Source organism: Mobula birostris, chromosome 8 (genome assembly GCF_030028105.1).
Source record: "Mobula birostris isolate sMobBir1 chromosome 8, sMobBir1.hap1, whole genome shotgun sequence".
Taxonomy (NCBI): Eukaryota; Metazoa; Chordata; class Chondrichthyes; order Myliobatiformes; family Myliobatidae; genus Mobula; species Mobula birostris.
The window spans coordinates 99838451-99855771 of NC_092377.1; the positions used below are offsets into that span (position 1 = coordinate 99838451).

The 17321-nt window shown below is 47.4% G+C and overlaps 1 protein-coding gene across 3 annotated transcripts in view; it reads right to left on the reverse strand.

The window, feature by feature from the left end:
• Positions 1 to 16535, reverse strand: part of heca (hdc homolog, cell cycle regulator) — a 37437-nt gene extending 20902 nt beyond the window's left edge. For 2 of the 3 annotated variants that reach the window (XM_072265782.1, XM_072265780.1), the window contains exons 1-2: positions 16291 to 16535; positions 12363 to 13382 (exon numbers count right to left, since the gene is read on the reverse strand). In XM_072265782.1, coding sequence (XP_072121883.1) covers positions 12363 to 13382; positions 16291 to 16459 — 1189 coding nt within the window. In that variant the 5' untranslated portion in view covers positions 16460 to 16535. Of the gene's footprint in view, positions 1 to 12362; positions 13383 to 15694; positions 15776 to 16290 lie in introns of those variants that run through there. The other variant, XM_072265781.1, reaches the window with a different exon arrangement.
• Between the last annotated feature and the right edge of the window lie 786 nt (positions 16536 to 17321).

The window sequence follows — 17321 nt, forward strand, 5'->3', positions numbered from 1 at the left end:
AGATGTTTCCTATAATGAGGGAGGCAAGAACCATTCTCAGAATAGAAGGACATCTTCTTAGGAGGAACTTCTTTGGCCAGAGGTTCTTGAATCTGTTGAAATATTACCACTGATGGCTGTGGAGACCAAGTCATTGGTACATTTAAAGTGGAGGTCGATAGGTTCTTGATTAGTCAGGGCATGAAAAGTGAAGGGAAATGTCACAAGAATGGGTTGAGAGGGATAATAAATCAACAGTGATGGAATGGCAGAGCAGACATGATAGGACATTCTGCTCCTATGTCTTATGGTCTAATGGTCTCAACTCGACTGTTCAGGCAACATCAATGGCAACATTTTCAGCCGAGACTCTTCACTGACCATTTACTTCCCTCCATAGATGCTGCCTGACCTGCTGAATTTCCATGATATCATGTCTATGGATAGGTTCATTAATAGGAACAGTTTATAGACACGTGGGCCTAACGCAGGCAAATGGGTTGAGTGCAGGAAGACACCTTGGTCACATGCACAAGTTGGGTGACCATGAACATTAGAAACACATCCTGATAAAGGTCTGTCTCCAGTTTCAGAATTGTGCCCTGTTGTTCCCTCACTATTAAAGCCAAGTGTATTAAGCAGAACACAGATTTGAGAGGGAAGGTTTAGAAAGGGCTTAAGAAAACAGAGAAACTTACAAAGCACGCACCGCAGTTGAATATGTGTTACGCAAGCACAACTTCCCCCACAACTTCCTATTAAGGAAAAAGTCGAACCAACAGGCAGCTAACATACTTTTGTTTTTAAAAATATATAATCAGAACTTTCAGAAGTCTAAGATCTTGACAAAGATCAAGTGGACTGCCAGAAGCTTTCTCCCAGGACAGAAATGCAAATTAAAAGAGGGCATAACTTTAAGCTGTTCTGAACAAAGTACTGAGGGGATATCAGAGGAGATTGATTGATTTTATATATATATATACACACATACATACACACACACAATAAGCACATGAATGATAGAAAATTGAAGAGCTAAGTAGGAAAGAAGGGCAAGATTGATCTTTGTTTAAAGATCGGCACAACATTGTGATCCAAGGGGTCTGGCCTGTGCTGTGCTGTTTAGTCTATATTCTAAGCAGGGATTTCCTCCCTACATTTAGTCAGGTTGCACAGAAACAGGCCCTTTGGCCAAGTCAGGTCTATGCTGATCAAGGTTCCCCTCTAACTTTGCCCCATGTGCACACAGTTGTCCCACATTCCTCTATCAGCACACACGGGATGAGGTTCTGCAAAAAGTATTCAGGGAGTAAGTAACACACATCAAAGTTGCTGCAGCATCTCTAAGAAGAGGTACAGTCGACATTTCAGGCCGAGACCCTTAAGTCCTGATGAAGGGTCTCGGCCTGAAACATCGACTGTACCTCTTCTTAGAGATGCTGCCTGGCCTGCTGCGTTCACCAGCAACTTTGATGTGTGTTGCTTGAATTTCCAGTATCTGCAGAATTCCTCTTGTCAGGGAGTTAAGTGCTAAGTTAAAGGACAGGACCTCCAGGGTTGTGATTTCAGGATTGCTACCTCTGCCACAGGCTAGTCAGGCCAGAAATAGGAAGATCATACAGCTTAATAAGTGGCTGAGGAGTTGGTGTAGGAGGGAGGGCATCAAATTTTTGGATTATTGGGCTCTCTTCCAGGGAAGATGGGACCTGTACAGAAGGGACCGTTTACACCTGAACTTGGGGGGGGGGGGGGGGGGGAGAGAGGAGAAGAGAGAAGAACTAATACCCTAGTGGGATAGTTTGTTTGTACTGCACGGTGGGGATGGGAACCGGAGTGCCAGAACAGATAGTGGAGGGGTTGTGGAGACTGACGTTGTTAAGACCTCAGAGAAAGACAGGAATCAAAGGGTTGAGCATGGTGTGACTAATGCCCTGAGCTGCACATATTTCAATGCGAGTATCATCACAGGAAAGGCAGATGAGTTCAGAGAATGGATCAACACATGGAATTATGATACTGAAGCTAGTAGTGAGTCTCGATTGCCGGAGGGACAGGACTGGCATCTCAATATTCCGAAGTGGGAGGGATTAAAGGGGGAGGCGTGGCATTACTAGTCGGGGAAGATGTCATGGCAGTGCTCAGTCAGGACAGACTGGAGAACTCGTCTAGTGAGGCGTTATGGATGGAACTGAGGAATTAGAAAGGTACTACCATGTTAATGGGCTATATTATAGACCACCCAACAGTCCACGGGATTTAGAGAAACAAATCTGTAGAGAAATTGCAGACTTATGAGAACCACAAGGTTGTGATATTAGGTGAGTTCAATGTAATGCCCTGGTTAAGATTTGTACTGCTATGCTGCGGGTATTTCACTTTAGCAGTTCTGTAAAATCAGTGTGCTCTGCTTTTAGTATGTTTGGGTTTTCAGCTAAAGATAAACAGCTATGATGTTCAACGTAGGAATGTTGTGTCAGCCAATCAGGATGGTGGAATTGGAAGAAAGTTCTAGAGAAAGCTGGGCGGAGAGAAGTTGATGACAGACACCGGGGGGGGGGGGGGTTGTGGTCCTACTGGCAGAGCTGCAGAGAAGATGGCTGAGGATATTGCGGGGAGGAGCATCCCCTTTGCACAAGGTCCTTTGTGTAGATGAATGGCTCCAAGAAGGAAGGGTCAACACTCGCGAGGGAGTGCCCGTTTAAGATGAATTTCGAGAGAAGTTCAGAATGTGGTGGGTGCTTTCACGTGGTGTCGAGAGCACGAGTAAAAGGACAACTTCAACATGAGCGCCAACAATGTGCACATTTAGACTGGGTTAACTGTAATGAGCTCTTTTATTTTTTCCATTATCCTTTCCCTACTAACTGTTCGAAAAAGCTAAAAATTTGTAAATATACTTTCTTTATAATTTTATGCAGTGTACGATTTGTTATTTCTTGCCGACCGACAATTGTGTATGGACAGCGTTTACACAGCATTCACTTAAATCGAGATCTCTTTAATCGGAACATTACGATGTTCCTGTTTGGTTGAACCCAAATCAGCCTGACCCTAGATAACTATTGTTTACGGAAGGTGGCCTTCTCACTGCTGAGTCCCGGGGCTGGCAACAAGTTTCCATCTGATCCCAGTGAGGGACTTGTATTTTAACTGGGACTCCCATACTATAAAGGGCTGGATGGGAAAGAGTCTGTCAAATGTGTTCAGGAAAGTTTCCTTATCAGTACATACGTTTGTAGATAACCCAATGAGAAAGCATGCAATACTTGATTTCCTATTATGGAACGAGACAGGGTAGATGATAGAAGTTTGTGTTGGGGAACAATTTGCACCCAGTGATCATAATGCCGTTAGTTTCAAGGTAATTATGGAAAAGGATAGGTCCGGGCCTCTGGTTGAGAATCTACATTGGAGAAAGGCCAATTTTGATGGCATCAGAAAGGATCTTGCAAGTGCGGATTGGGACAGTTGTTTTCTAGCAAAGGTGTACTTGGTCTTCAAAAATGAAATTTTGAGTACAAAGTTTGCAAACCTTGGTTTTCAGGAGATATTGAGGTGCTGGTTAAGAAATAAAAATGGAGACGCACAGCAGGTGTAGACAAGTAGGAACAAATGAGGTGCTTGAGGAGTACAAGAAATGCAAGAGAATACTGAAGGAGGATATCAGGAAGGCTAAAAGGCAGCACAAGGTTGCTCAAGCAGACAAGGCAACGGAGAATCCTAAGGGATTCTACAGATATGTTAAGAGCAAATGGATTGCAAGGGACAAAATTGGTCCTCTGGAATATCAGAATGGCAATCTATGCATGGAGCCAAGAGAGATGGGGGAAGATCTGAAATAGATTTTTTGCATCTGTCTTTCATGAGATGGACACAAGTCTATAAAAGTGAGGCAATGCAGCAGCAAGGTGATAGACTCTATGCAGGTTACAGAGTAGGAGGAGATTGACATCTTGAGGCAAATTAGGGTGGATAAATCGCCAGGACCCTGTGGGAGGCAAGTGCAGAAATTGGGGCTCTAGCAGAGATATTTAAATAATCCTTAGTGACAGGTGAGCTACCGGAGGATTGAAAGATAGCTGATGTTGTTCCGCTGTTTAAGGAAGGCTCTAAAAATAAACCAGGAAATTATAGGTCAGTGAGCCCGATATCAGTAGTGGGAAAATTACTGGAAGGTATTCTAAGGGACCAGATATACAAGTGTTTGGATAGACACAGACCGATTAGGGATAGTCAGCATGGCTTTGTGTGTGGTAGGTCATGTCGAGCAAGTTACCAGGAAAGTTGATGAAGGCAAGGCAATAGTCATACTTTACTGATCCCAGGGGAAATTCGTATTCATTACAGTTGCACCATAAATAATAAATAATAATAAAACCATAAATAGTTAAATAGTATTATGTAAATTATGCCAGGAAATAAGTCCAGGACCAGCCTATTGGCTCAGGGTGTCTGACCCTCCAAGGGAGGAGTTGTAAAGTTTGATGGCCACAGGCAGGAATGACTTCTTATGACGCTCTGTGTTGCATCTCGGTGGATGCATGCTGCCCTCATGGACTTTAGCAAGGCATCTGACAAGGTCCCGCATGGGAGATTGGTCAAGGTTCAGTCATTCAGCATTCAAGATGAGGTAGTAAATGGGATTAGATGCTGGCTTTGCGGGAGAAGCCAGAAAGTGGCAGTAAGTGGATGCCTCTTTGACTGGAGGTCTGTGATTAGTGGAGTGCCACTGGGATTGGTGCTGGGTCTGTTGCTGTTTGTCATCTATATCAACAATCTGGCTGATAATGCGGTTAACTGGATTATGCAAATTTGCAGATGACAGCAAGAGTGGGGTTTAGAAAGCTTGTGGCGGGATCTGGATCAGCTGGAAAAATGGTAGATGGAATTTAATGCAGACAAGTGCAAGGTGTTGCACTTTGGGAGGACCAATCAGGGTAGGTCTTACACAGTGAATGGTAGGGCACAGAGGAGTGTGGTAGGCCAAAGGGATCTGGAAATACAGGTACACAATTCGTTGAAAGTGGTGTCACAGGTAGATAGGGTTGTGAAAAAATCTTTTGCCACATTGCCTTCGTAGAATCAAAGAATGGAGTACAGGAATTGGGATGTTATGTTAAAGTTGTATAAGACATTGGTGCGGCCTAATTTGGCATTGTGTGCAGTTCTGGTCACCTAGCAACAGGACATATGTAAATAAGATACGTGAAAGAATAGAGAAAATTTACAAGGATGTTGCTGGGACTGGAGGACCTGAGTTATAAGAAACAATTGAATAGGTTAGAACTTTATTCCCTAGAACATAGAAGATTGAGAGGAGATTTGATAGAGGTATACAAAATTATGAGGGGAATAGCTGAGGTTGGGTGAGACTACAACTAAAGGTCATGGGGTAAGGTTGAAAGGTAAAATGTTTAATGAGTACATGAGGGGAAACTTCTTCACTCAGAGGGTGGTGAGAGTGTGGCACAAGCTGCCAGTGCAAATGGTGGATGCGATTTTGATTTCACAGTTTAGGAGAAATTTGGATCAGTACATGGATGTGAGGGGTATGGAGGGCTACAGTCCAGGTGCAAGTCAATGGGACTGAGCAGATTAAGTGGTTCAGCATGGACAAGATTGGCCAAAGGGCCTGTTTCTGTGTGGTGGTTTTCCTGACCATGTCCAAATGTATTTTAAATGTTGTCGATATATCAGCCTCAACCAGTTCCTCCAACAGCTTGTTCTAGACGTTTTGGATTGTGTGGAAACCACTGCGTTTCAGGCTCTTATCAAATCTTTTCCTCATCACCTTAAACCGATGCAGGAAGAAGCATTTTCCTTGTCACCTTAAACCTATGCAGGAAGAAATCTTTCAGAAATATGCAGTGAGCCAACGATCTGAAAACATTAGTGTTAGCATTCTGTCACTGTTTTACCTTGCTCATCCTCAACACTGTGTATGAACAGTATGCGAGATGAGCTTTTCACTGTATCTTGGTAAACGTGACAATAATAAACCAATTCCTACACCAGATCAGTGCCCGGTGGACTGACAACTTTCATTCTACAATAACCACAAGGTGAAAGTACAATCAAATACATCCCTAACTGGTGTTGAGAAACCAAGCTGTTAGAACATATGTAAAACAATACAGCAAAGTACTGGCTCTTTGGCCCACATGTTAGGCCGAACGCTTAAACCACTCTAAGATCAATCTAACCCTTCCCTCCCACATAGCCCACCATTTTTCTGTCATCAACGTGCCCATCTAAGAGTTGCTGAAATGCCCCTAATGTATCTGCCCCTACCACCACTCTGCCTGTGTGTTCCACACACTCACCACTCTGAAAAAAAACATGCCCACTATACTTTTATCCAGTCACAAAATCATGCACCCTCAGATAACCCATTCTAGCCCTGGGATAAAGTCTGTGGCTGTCCATTTGATCTATGCCTCATATCATCTGCTACATCTCTATCAACTGTTGCTGTGCCTTAGTGTCCTTGTCATGTCCCTGTACTTCACACTCTTCTCAAAGAGACTAACTTGTTTTCATGCTACAATGTTAATCTATTCTTGATAGGACTACAGCCCCTTTTGATGTCTCTCTCTAGGTTATATCATCTTATCACTCAATCATGTCTTCCTGACTCACTTATCAATAGGTTAGATGGAACAGTCAGATTTTTTCTACCATCAGGGAGGAGTTACAGGAGCCTGAAGACACACTCAACAACTGAGTAATAGTTTCTACCCCTCAGCCTTCAGATTTCTGAATGGTCCATGAATACTACATCACTATTCCTTTTACACTAATTATTTGTAGTAGTTTTTTTTTGAAAAAGTGTCTTGTACTGTACTGCTGCCACAAATCAACAAATCTGATGGCAGACACTCAGTGACCACTTTATTGAGTGCCTGCTGTACCTGTAAAATACCTCTATTGTTTTTGCTCCTGTCACTTCCCTGATGGTGCATTCCAGTTGGTTCAAGAGGTACGTCCTGGACTTAATAAAGTGGCCACTGAGATTATGTTTGTGGTCTCCTGCTTCTGCAGCCCATCCACCCACCTCAAGGTTTGACATGCTGTGCATTCATAGATGCTCTTCTGCACATCACTGTTGGAACTCGAAGCTAGTTTGAGTTTCTGTCCCCTTCTAGTCAGCTGCAACTAGCCTAACCATCCTTCTCTGACCTCTCTCATTAACAGGCATTTTTGCCCACAAAACTGCTCCTCTCTGGATTTTTTTGTTGTTGTTGTTTTTCCTCACCATTCTCTGTAAACTCTAGAGATTGAGGTGTGTGAAAATCCCAGGAGACCGTTTGAGATGCGCACAGCACCTTGTCATACGCACCAAAAATCATTCCAGTCACTAAGATCACATTTCCTCCCCAGTCTGATGGTCTGTCTGAACAACAACTGAACCATGTCCGTGTTGAGTTGCTGCACTGAGATTGGCCGATTAGATAGTTGCATTAATGAGGTGTACAAATCTACTGAAAGTGGCCACCATGTGTATGTCAGTGATAATAAACCCAAATAAGATACGCCCTCGGGGGTGAACGCTTCAAAGTTAGAGGGGACAGCTTTGAAAGGTGAGAGTGGGAAACTTTAAAGGAAACAGAAGAGGCAAGCTATTTTTAGAAATCCACAGGGAGTGGCAAGTGCTAGAATCCACCATTGGGGAAAGTGACAGAAAGCAGGAACAATAGAAATGTTTTAGAGACAATAAGCGGAGGAACACTGACTCTGCGCTATTCACTTCATGGAGCACAGAAGCTGGCCCTTTGGCCCATCTTGTTCATGGCCATTGCTGACCTGTGCGAGGAGAGCTTGCAGCTAGGGCATGGATAGAGGAATGGCTGACAGGCAGGAGGCAGCAGGTGGGAATAAAAAGAGCCTTTTCTGTTTGGCTGCCAGTGACAGGTGGTGTTCCTCAGGGGTCAGTATTGGGACTGTTACTTTTCACTTCATTTGTCAATGATTTAGATAATGGAATTGATGGCTTTGTGGCAAAGTTTCTGGATGATACAAAGATAGGTGGAGGAGTCAATAGCGCTGAGGAAACAATGCGATTGCAACAGGACTTAGACAAATTGGAAGAAAGGGCAAAAAAAAAAGGCAGACGGAATGCAGTGTTGGGAAATGTATGATCATGCATTTTTGGTGAAAGGAACAATAGTGCAGACTATTACCTAAATGAGGAGAAGGTTTAAACCTCAAATGTGCAGAGGGACTTAGGAGACCTCATGCAAAAATCCCAGAAGATTAATTTACAGGCTGAGTCTGTGATAAAGAAGGCAAGTGTAATATGGCATTTATTTCAAGGGGAATAGAATATAAAAGCAAGGAGATAATGCTGAAGCTTTATAAGACACTAGTCAGGCCACACTGGAGTACTGTCAACAGTTTTGGGCCCCATATCTCAGAAAGGATGTGTTGTCATTGGAGTCCAGAGGATGATTCCAAGAATAAAAGGGTTAACATATGAGGAGCATTTGGCAGCTTTGGGCCTGTACTCACTGGAATTTAGAAGAATGCAGGGGGATCTCATTGAAACCGATCGAATGTTGAATGGTCTTGATAGGGTGGATGTGGAGAGGATACTTCCTACGGTGGTGGTATCCAGAACTAGAGGGCACAGCCTCAAAATTGAAGGCGATCTTTTAGAACGGAGGCAAGGTGAATTTTTTTTTAGACAAGAGTAGTGAACCTGTGGAATGGTCTGCCACAGACTGCAGTGGAGGCCAAGTCCATGGGTTTATTTAAAGAGAAAGTTGATAGTTTCCTGATAGGTCAGGGCATCAAAGAATATGGCGAGAAGGCAGGGAATGGGATTGAGTGGGGTCTGGGATCAGCCATAGTGGAATGGTAGAGAAGACTCGATGGGCTGAATGGCCTAATTCTGCTCCTATATCTTATGGTGGTCCTGGGCGAGGGCAGCAGGGGGCTTAGGTGTACCTGTGTGATTAAACCACTGCACCTACCCCCACTGGACCCACTTACCCATGATTAGTCCATAGCCTTAGCAAGTCAAGAGCTTGTCTGGACATTGAGAACACACAGCAGTACAATACATCAACAGAGCCTTCAGCTCTCAGCGTCTGTACTGAACATGGTGCCAAATGAGCCACACCCCTCCATTCCCTGCACCTACCCAAATATCTCCAAGGTACCCATCACCCTGTAGGAAAAAAAGAGCAGGCTACACTCATCTCCGTTAAGTATTGTGTGTGTAACTGCCTCCACCACGTCCTCAGGCAGCACACTAATCAGCATGCTTTGCTTCACGTTTCAACCACCTCAGTAAAACAATCTTGTTTTTTCAAACATGCAGATTAAAAATTAGCTTTATTTGGCAGAATTACATCAAAACATACAGCAAAATGCATTATTTTGCATCAAAACATCGAGGATTGTCCGGGGTAACTCACAAGTGTCACAATATAGTGTGCTCACAACTCACTAACCCTAACTGTATGTGTTCGGAATGTGGAAGGAACATGAAGCACCCACAGGAAACCCACAGAGAACATACAAACTCCTTCCCGACATTGAGCTCAATGTTACAGCTGGTGCAATAAAGCTTTATGCTATTCTCTATGCTACTGTGCTGCCCACTTATGCAAAGGAAAGGACCATTTCTACCCCGCTATTATAGAACCATCTCCTAGTACGATACGATAGGGCACTTGACCCCAATCTGTCTCAGCATGGTTTTGCACACCTTATTGTCTTCCTGCACTGCACTTTCTCTGTAACACTATTCTGCATTCTGTTATTGATTTCCTCTGTCCTACCTCAAGGATTTAGAATTTGGAATGGGTTTGCTATTGTCACATGTACAGAGGTGTCAAAACCACCTATCTGTTTGGAATTAGTGCACATGCACCGGTTGTGCATGCAGCCTGTTACAGTTGCTCCGTAGTTTCTTACTTTTAAACTTTTTAACTTAGTTATGTGTTGTATTTTTTTTCCCCTCATGGTATGACCAAGTTCCCCCAGGATCAATAAAGTATGACTATGACTAGTAGGCAAAACAAAGTTCTTCCAGTCTACCTCTGGACTTGAGACAATAATAAACCAATGCCAATTCCTTGAAGTCGTACAAAAGTACAAAGTAACAAAATGGAGAATGGAGTGTTACAGAGACAGAAGTTGTTCAGATCAGGTAGAGAATAAAGTGTGTGCGAGATGACTAGGTATCATTCTTGGCATGACCCCTCACTCTGTCCATGAATACAAGAGTGTATGGCAACACAGCATGGTTCGGTTTATGGCAACTAAACACAATGAACTGAACGTATTAGAAACAACCTCTTCCTCTCAGCCATCAGATTTCTGAGTGGTCCATGAATGAGAGTGAGTGAGTGTATCTCGCTATTATGTATTGCAATGTTCTGCTGTCACAAAGACAACAAATTTCGCAACATCTGCCGGTGATATTAAACCTTATTCTGATGTCAGTGATAATGAACAGCACAGTACGAGCCTTTAGGTCTACAATCTTAACTTATTCCAAGATAAATCTATCCCTTCATTTTTCGATCGTCCACATACCTATCTAAGGTATTTCTTAAAAAGTTACTGAAGTATGTGCAACCCTGGCATGGTGTTCCATGCCACCAGCACTGTTATTAAAAAACCAAGAGGCTTCTGGAGCTACAACATTACCTCTTATTAAATTGGTTGATAAAAATAAACCAATTTAGTTCCCACGGTTACTAATCTTCGCCATTAATAGAAAGGTTGAGCAGTTTATCCAAGACTGATACCTTCCCAGGACATGTGACCATGATAAACCAAAATTCAAAGTAAATTTATTATTGAAGTAAATATATGTCACCATAAACAACCCTGGCATTCATTTTCTTGTAGGCATACTCAATAAATCCATAACAGAATCAATGAAAGACCGCACCTGGGCATTCCACTAGTGGGCAAAAGACAGCAAACTACAGCAAATACAAAGAGAAAGAAATAATAATAATAAATCACTAAATATCAAGAACATGAGATGAAGAGCCCTTAAAAGTGAGTCCATAGGTTGTGCAACACACATCAAAGTTGCTGGTGAACGCAGCAGGCCAGGCAGCATCTGTAGGAAGAGGTGCAGTCGACGTTTCAGGCCGAGACCCTTCGTCAGGACTAACTGAAGGAAGAGTGAGTAAGGAATTTGAAAGTTGGAGGGGGAGGGGGAGATCCAAAATGATAGGAGAAGACAGGAGGGGGAGGGATAGAGCCAAGAGCTGGACAGGTGATAGGCAAAAGGGGATACGAGAGGATCATGGGACGGGAGATCCGGGAAGACAGATGGGGGGGGGGACCCAGAGGATGGGCAAGGGGTATATTCAGAGGGAGAAAAAGGAGAGTGAGAAAAAGAATGTGTGTATATAAATAAATAACGGATGGGGTACGAGGGGGAGGAGGGGCATTAGCGGAAGTTTGAGAAGTCAATGTTCATGCCATCAGGTTGGAGGCTACCCAGACGGAATATAAGGTGTTCCTCCAACCTGAGTGTGGCTTCATCTTTACAGTAGAGGAGGCCGTGGATAGACATGTCAGAATGGGAATGGGATGTGGAATTAAAATGTGTGGCCACTGGGAGATCCTGCTTTCTCTGGCGGACAGAGCGCAGGTGTTCAGCAAAGCAGTCTCCCAGTCTGCGTCAGGTCTCGCCAATATATAAAAGGCCACATCGGGAGCACCGGACGCAGTATATCACATAGGTTGTGACAGGGTGAGTGAAGTTATCCCTTTGGTACAAGAGCCTGAAGTTTGAGGGGTAATAGCTGTTCCTGAACCTGGTGGTATGGATCCTGAGGCTCCTGTACCTTCTTCCTGACGGCAGCAGTGAGAAGAGAGCATGACCTGGGTGGTGGGGGTCCCTGATGATGGATGCTGCTTTCCTGCGACTACACTTCAGGAAGATGTATTCAATACTGAGGAGGGCTTTACCTGTGATGGACTGATTACAGTGTCTGCAGAGTCCTGCTCACTCCTCCAGTAGGCGCTTGCTGCTCACAGTCCCTGCCATACAATGGATGGCATGATGGCTAGCGGTTAGTGTAATGCTACACAGTGCCAGCAATCACAGTGCAACTCACCCCGCTGTCTGCAACGAGTCTCCCCGGGATTCCCCCATGGGCTCTGGTTCCCCCATATTCCAAAGGCCTCACTAGTTAAGGTCAGTGAGTTGTGGGCACGCTACATTAGCACCGAAAGCGACAGCGTTGGTCATTGATGCAAAACAGACATTCCACTGTATGTTTCGGTGTACGCGTGACAAATAGAGCTAATCTTATATCTAACCTTTACAGACCTGCCCGAGCCAGTCCCAGCAGCCTGCCTGCGTCGGCCCCTCCCTCCCTCCCTCCTTTGCACTGACCAGGACCTACCTTGGAGGTGACAGGGGACGTCATACTCAATCTCGTCGTGCCGGGAGGGACTGAGGAAGAGGGTGCCATCAACCAGCGGGAAGAGTTCGAAGACAGGCAGTGCACGATGGCAGAGGGCACAGTGGACGACGTTGCGCTGGCTGGCGCTCAGCGCTGCCAGAATGAACCGACGCAGGTCCTCGCCCTGGCCAGCTTGGGCATCGTCCTCCATACGCACGTGATAGGTGTTCATCTTGTGCTTGGGCACGTGGGCCAGCAGCTCCGAGAGGTCCAGCCGCCGCAAGAACTGGACGGCAGGCTCCAGCCGGCCTCCTCCTGCCCCTCCTGCTACCACAGCGCCCGCGCCCGCCGGGCCCAGCTCGACCTGGGCTAGCCGGGGCCCCCCGGGCAGCAGCTTGCGGCAAGCCTCTGCCTGCAGCGCCGTCTTGAGGAAGTCTCCCAGGTGCCGGGGGCCGCGGGGGGTGGGGGCCTGGGCCTGCGAGGGCTGGGGTGGCGAGCTGCCTGCCGGGGCCTTGTCCTGGGCGAGGGCCTGGCGGTCCGCAGAGAGCCGGCGCTGCTGGCCCGGCCCGCTCCCCTCATGGGGCGGCCTGGCCGGGCGGTGGAGCTTGCACTTCTTCCCGTCCTCGGCCACCGCGGCCGCCGCCGCCAGGGCCCCTTCCCCCGCCTTGGGGACCGCCGGCTTCTTCTTCCTGTCGTCAGCCCGCCGGCGCGACTGGAACCAGTCAACGTCCTTCCTCAAGTGGCCCTGGCCGCAACGGCAAGAACAGAAGCGGAAGGCCAGGTCGTAGCCCTTCTTGTTCCACATGTTCTGGCGGCACTGCTTCTCGTTCCAGCTGCGGGCACGGCCAATGCAGTTGAACTGCACCAGGATGCTGCTCTCCCACTCGTAGAAGCACTGCAGATGCATCCAGTTGCCAAAGGGGCACTGCTCGTTGTTGCACACCACCCGCTGGTGATCATCCTTGTCCAGCTGCACGGCCCGGCCCAGCCCGCACACCAGCGGCGTCGCGCACGGCGCCTCTGTGGGACGCAAGAGGAGAGAGCCTATTAACAGAGGGACACCGATGCGGCACGCACAAACTCACCCACGTCAGCACACGCACACCCTCAAGATTCACCCTGGGAAAAGATTAACACCACCCATTCATACCCCTCATGATCTGCAGAGCCACCCGCTAATTCCCCAGAGAATTAAGATCCATGGACACCCAAAGGGAGAGGGAAGGCATCTCCCTTCCAGCTCAATGTAGTCAAACTCCTCCTACCCTACCTCGCCTGCAAGAGAACCTGGCAGGCACAACGCTTGCACCATGATCTCCACAACTGGAGGCATTAGCCAACACACCTCTGCCACAACACAGCACAGGCCCTTTGTGCTGTGCTAAACTAATTCAATCTGTAATCAGATGCCCAACTGAACTAATCCTTTCTGCACTCACAATGCCCATATCCAAAAGTTCACATTTCAAAGTAAATTTACCAAACCGTCACCACATACTACCTTGAGATTCATTTTCTTGTAGGCATTCACATTAAAACAAAGAAACACAACAGAATCAATGAAAAACTACACACATACATCTTGAACACCTCTATCATATTTGCCTCCAGCACCTATCAGGATCCAACCATTTTCATTACAAATATCTCCTTTGAAATCATCTCCTTTCACCTTAAATGCACGCCCCCTGATGTTAGAAATTTCATCCCTCGGAAAGGATTTTGTCTGTCTTCTCTATGCCTCTCATCTTATAAATCTCCATTAGATCTCTCCTCAGCCTCTGGCACTCCAGAGAAAACAACCCAAGTCTGTCTAATCTCTCGTCGTAGCTGCTACTCTCTCTCACCCTCTCTAAGCCTCCACATCCTTCCTGCACTGAGTCGATCAGAACCAGATTTGGAATTGGATTATTATTGTCACATGTACTGAGATACAGTGAAAATCTCATCTTACACACTGTTCATAGAGATCAACTACACACAATTCTCCTCATGCATCCAAACCAAAGTTTTTAAATACCCGCAATAGTACTTCCTGACCTTGAAACTCATCTCATCAGCAAGGGCACGTGGCAGCCCCCCCCAGGACAATTTACAATGACCAATTAACCTACCCACCAGTACGTCTTTGAAATGTGTGAGGAAACCATGGTCACGGGAAAAATGTGCAAACTTCTTGAAGAGGTCTCCAGAATTGAACAGCAACGCCATGAGCTGTAATGGCGTTTCAGTTAGCCCCAGATCTCAGATTCAGAATCAATATAACGGGGTAGCATTTGTGGGTTCCAGGCTTCAAGGAGGCAGCACCTATCTTTAAGGACCCTCACCAGCCGGGACTTGCCCTCTCTTCTTGTTACTAACATCAAGGAGTTGGTACAGAAGCCTGAAGACCCACACTCAATGAGCCTCCTCCCCTCTGCCAACAGATTGCTGAGTGGCCTGTGAATAAGAGGAAGGGAAGAATCTACTTCTGAAACACTGAGTGTGTCTCTTCAGGCTCCTGTACCTCCTTCTTGGTGGTAGCAATGAGGGCCTGTCCTGGGTGATGGGGTCCTTAATGATGGATGCTGCCTTTTTCAGGCAACGTCTTTTGAAGGTGGGGAGGTCAGTGCCCACGATGGACCTGGCTGAATTTACAACTTTCCGCAGCTTTTTCCGGTCCTGTGCAGTGGACCCTCCAGTGATGCACCTAGTCAGAATGCTCTCCGTGGTACACCTGAGAAATTTGCAAGCCTTTGGTGACATGCCAAGTCTCCTCAGGAAATACAGCCACTGTCCAGCCTTCTTTGTAAACCTTCTGCACAATTCCCGGTTTAATGACATCTTTCCTACAGCACAGCAACCAAGCCTGAACGCAGCACTCCAGTACAGCCTCACCAGTACCCTGAAAAAAACTGCACTCTGACCTCACAACTTTGATGTGATTTATGAAGGCCAGCTTTCGGAGCCTTCTTCACCATCCTGCCTGCCACTCCAGTCAGGGAAGCATGTACCGGTAACATCAAGGTCCCTCTGTTTTACAAAAGCGCCCAAGGCCCTGCAGACACTACCCTGGTGTTATGCTCTCTTTTTGCACTACTCTTACTCAGAATCAAGTTTATTACCACTGACAGGTGTTGTGAAAATTGTTATTTTGTGGCAGTACAGTGCCATCCATACAAACGTTTGTAAAATAATGAGAAGTTATGCCCTGTGTCGCGACATTGAAAATTATACCATTTTTATACGTTTTTGCACTGTACTGTTACCACAAAAATGATCCTGAAAACCATCAAGATAGCTGATACAATGATTTTAGCCTCCTGGGACACAGGAAAGAGAACAACACTGACCCAGCCGGGGTCTCCACCCTTGGCACAACACCAAGCCTCGGATGCGCATCGTTCACGGCGCGGGGAGGGAAATCAGCGAGGACCCTCTCGGGTCGTTTCCGGGGCCAACACTGGTGACACCAGTCCCCCATCGAACCAGGAAGCAATCAAACGAGCCTTAAGGTGCACGTCCACACAAAATGCTGGAGGAACTCAGCAGGCCAGGCAGCATCTATGGGAAAAAAAAGTACAGTCGACGTTTCGGGCCGAGACCCTTCGGCAGGACTGGAGAGAAAAAAAGATGCACGCTGATTGATCATCCCCCTCAAAAAGGGGGATGCAAACCTCTGAGCTGTTCAACTTGGGATCTTCAGCTTTTGGGTCCCCAAAACAAACGAAACAGAAACCGAATGACAATCTTTACAGCAGGTTTTAAATTGCAGGATCCGCCCGCACGTCCCCCACCCCCGTCGAGAAAAAGCACAGGAGGAAACTTCAAACTCCCCGTCCGCTTCACAAATAAGCGGAGCCGGGCGCTGCAAATGGAAACTAGTGGCGTCTTTCACAGGGTGGGTGGGGTGGGGAGGGGGGGGGGAGGGAGGGGAGCTGCAGCTCACCGTGATCGTTGCCTGTCTCCGGCTGGCCGGCCGTAGCTCCGCTGGCCCCCGGCGCTGCTGTTCCGGCCCCTGCGTTGCATGCAGCAGCCCCGGCCGCCGCCTCCTGCTCGTCGCCGCTGCTGTTGGTACGCTTGTTTTTCCTGCCCTTGACGCTTTTCTGGTTCGGCATGGTAGCAGGGGACTGCTGGGGCTGATAGCTCGACTCATCCGTGGTCTCCCTCTTTTTTTGAACCCCCACCCCTCCCTCCCCCCACAGACCCCACCCCCTGCCCTTGCCTCGGCTCCTCAACAACCCCCTTGTTTGTCACTTCCCCCCCTTATTTATATAACATGCGTCGCTGTGCCTGTCTCGGTGCAAGCGGGTGCAGCGCCGACGCGCTGTGAGCAGGGGAGGGCGTGCCCCGTTGCGCGGGGCGGTGGGGGGGACACTCCGGGGTCGACGTTCCAAATACAGCACGCGGGGTGGGGGGGGGAGACACTCCGGGGTCAACGTTCCACATACAGCGCGCGGGGTGGTGGGGGGGGGGGACACTCCGGGGTCAACGTTCCAAATACAGCGCGCGGATGGGGGGAGAACACTCCGGGGTGAACGTTCCAAATACAGCGCGCGGATGGGGGGAGAACACTCCGGGGTGAACGTTCCAAATACAGCGCGCGGATGGGGGGAGAACACTCCGGGTGAACGTTCCAAATACAGCGCGCGGGGCGGGGGGAGTGGACTCCGGGGACAACGTTCCAAATACAGCTAGGGAGGGGACGGACGATCTCAGTAGTTCCGCTCCAACGGGCGTCACGCAATCGCGCGCCCGGCTCGTGTACGCGCTTCGTGGGTGGGGGTTATTTCCGACTGTTGTGCGTGCACATGCACGTGATCCAAGAATGGGAACGCGCCATCGTATATACACACACACACACACCTTCCCTCCGCGCGATCAGCGTTCCCGACCCTGTGCGCGCTCCAGCATCTCTGCTGCAAGACGGTGCCGGTAGCGCGCCGGGAGCTCCCTCTAAAAGTGCAAGCCCGCTCGCTC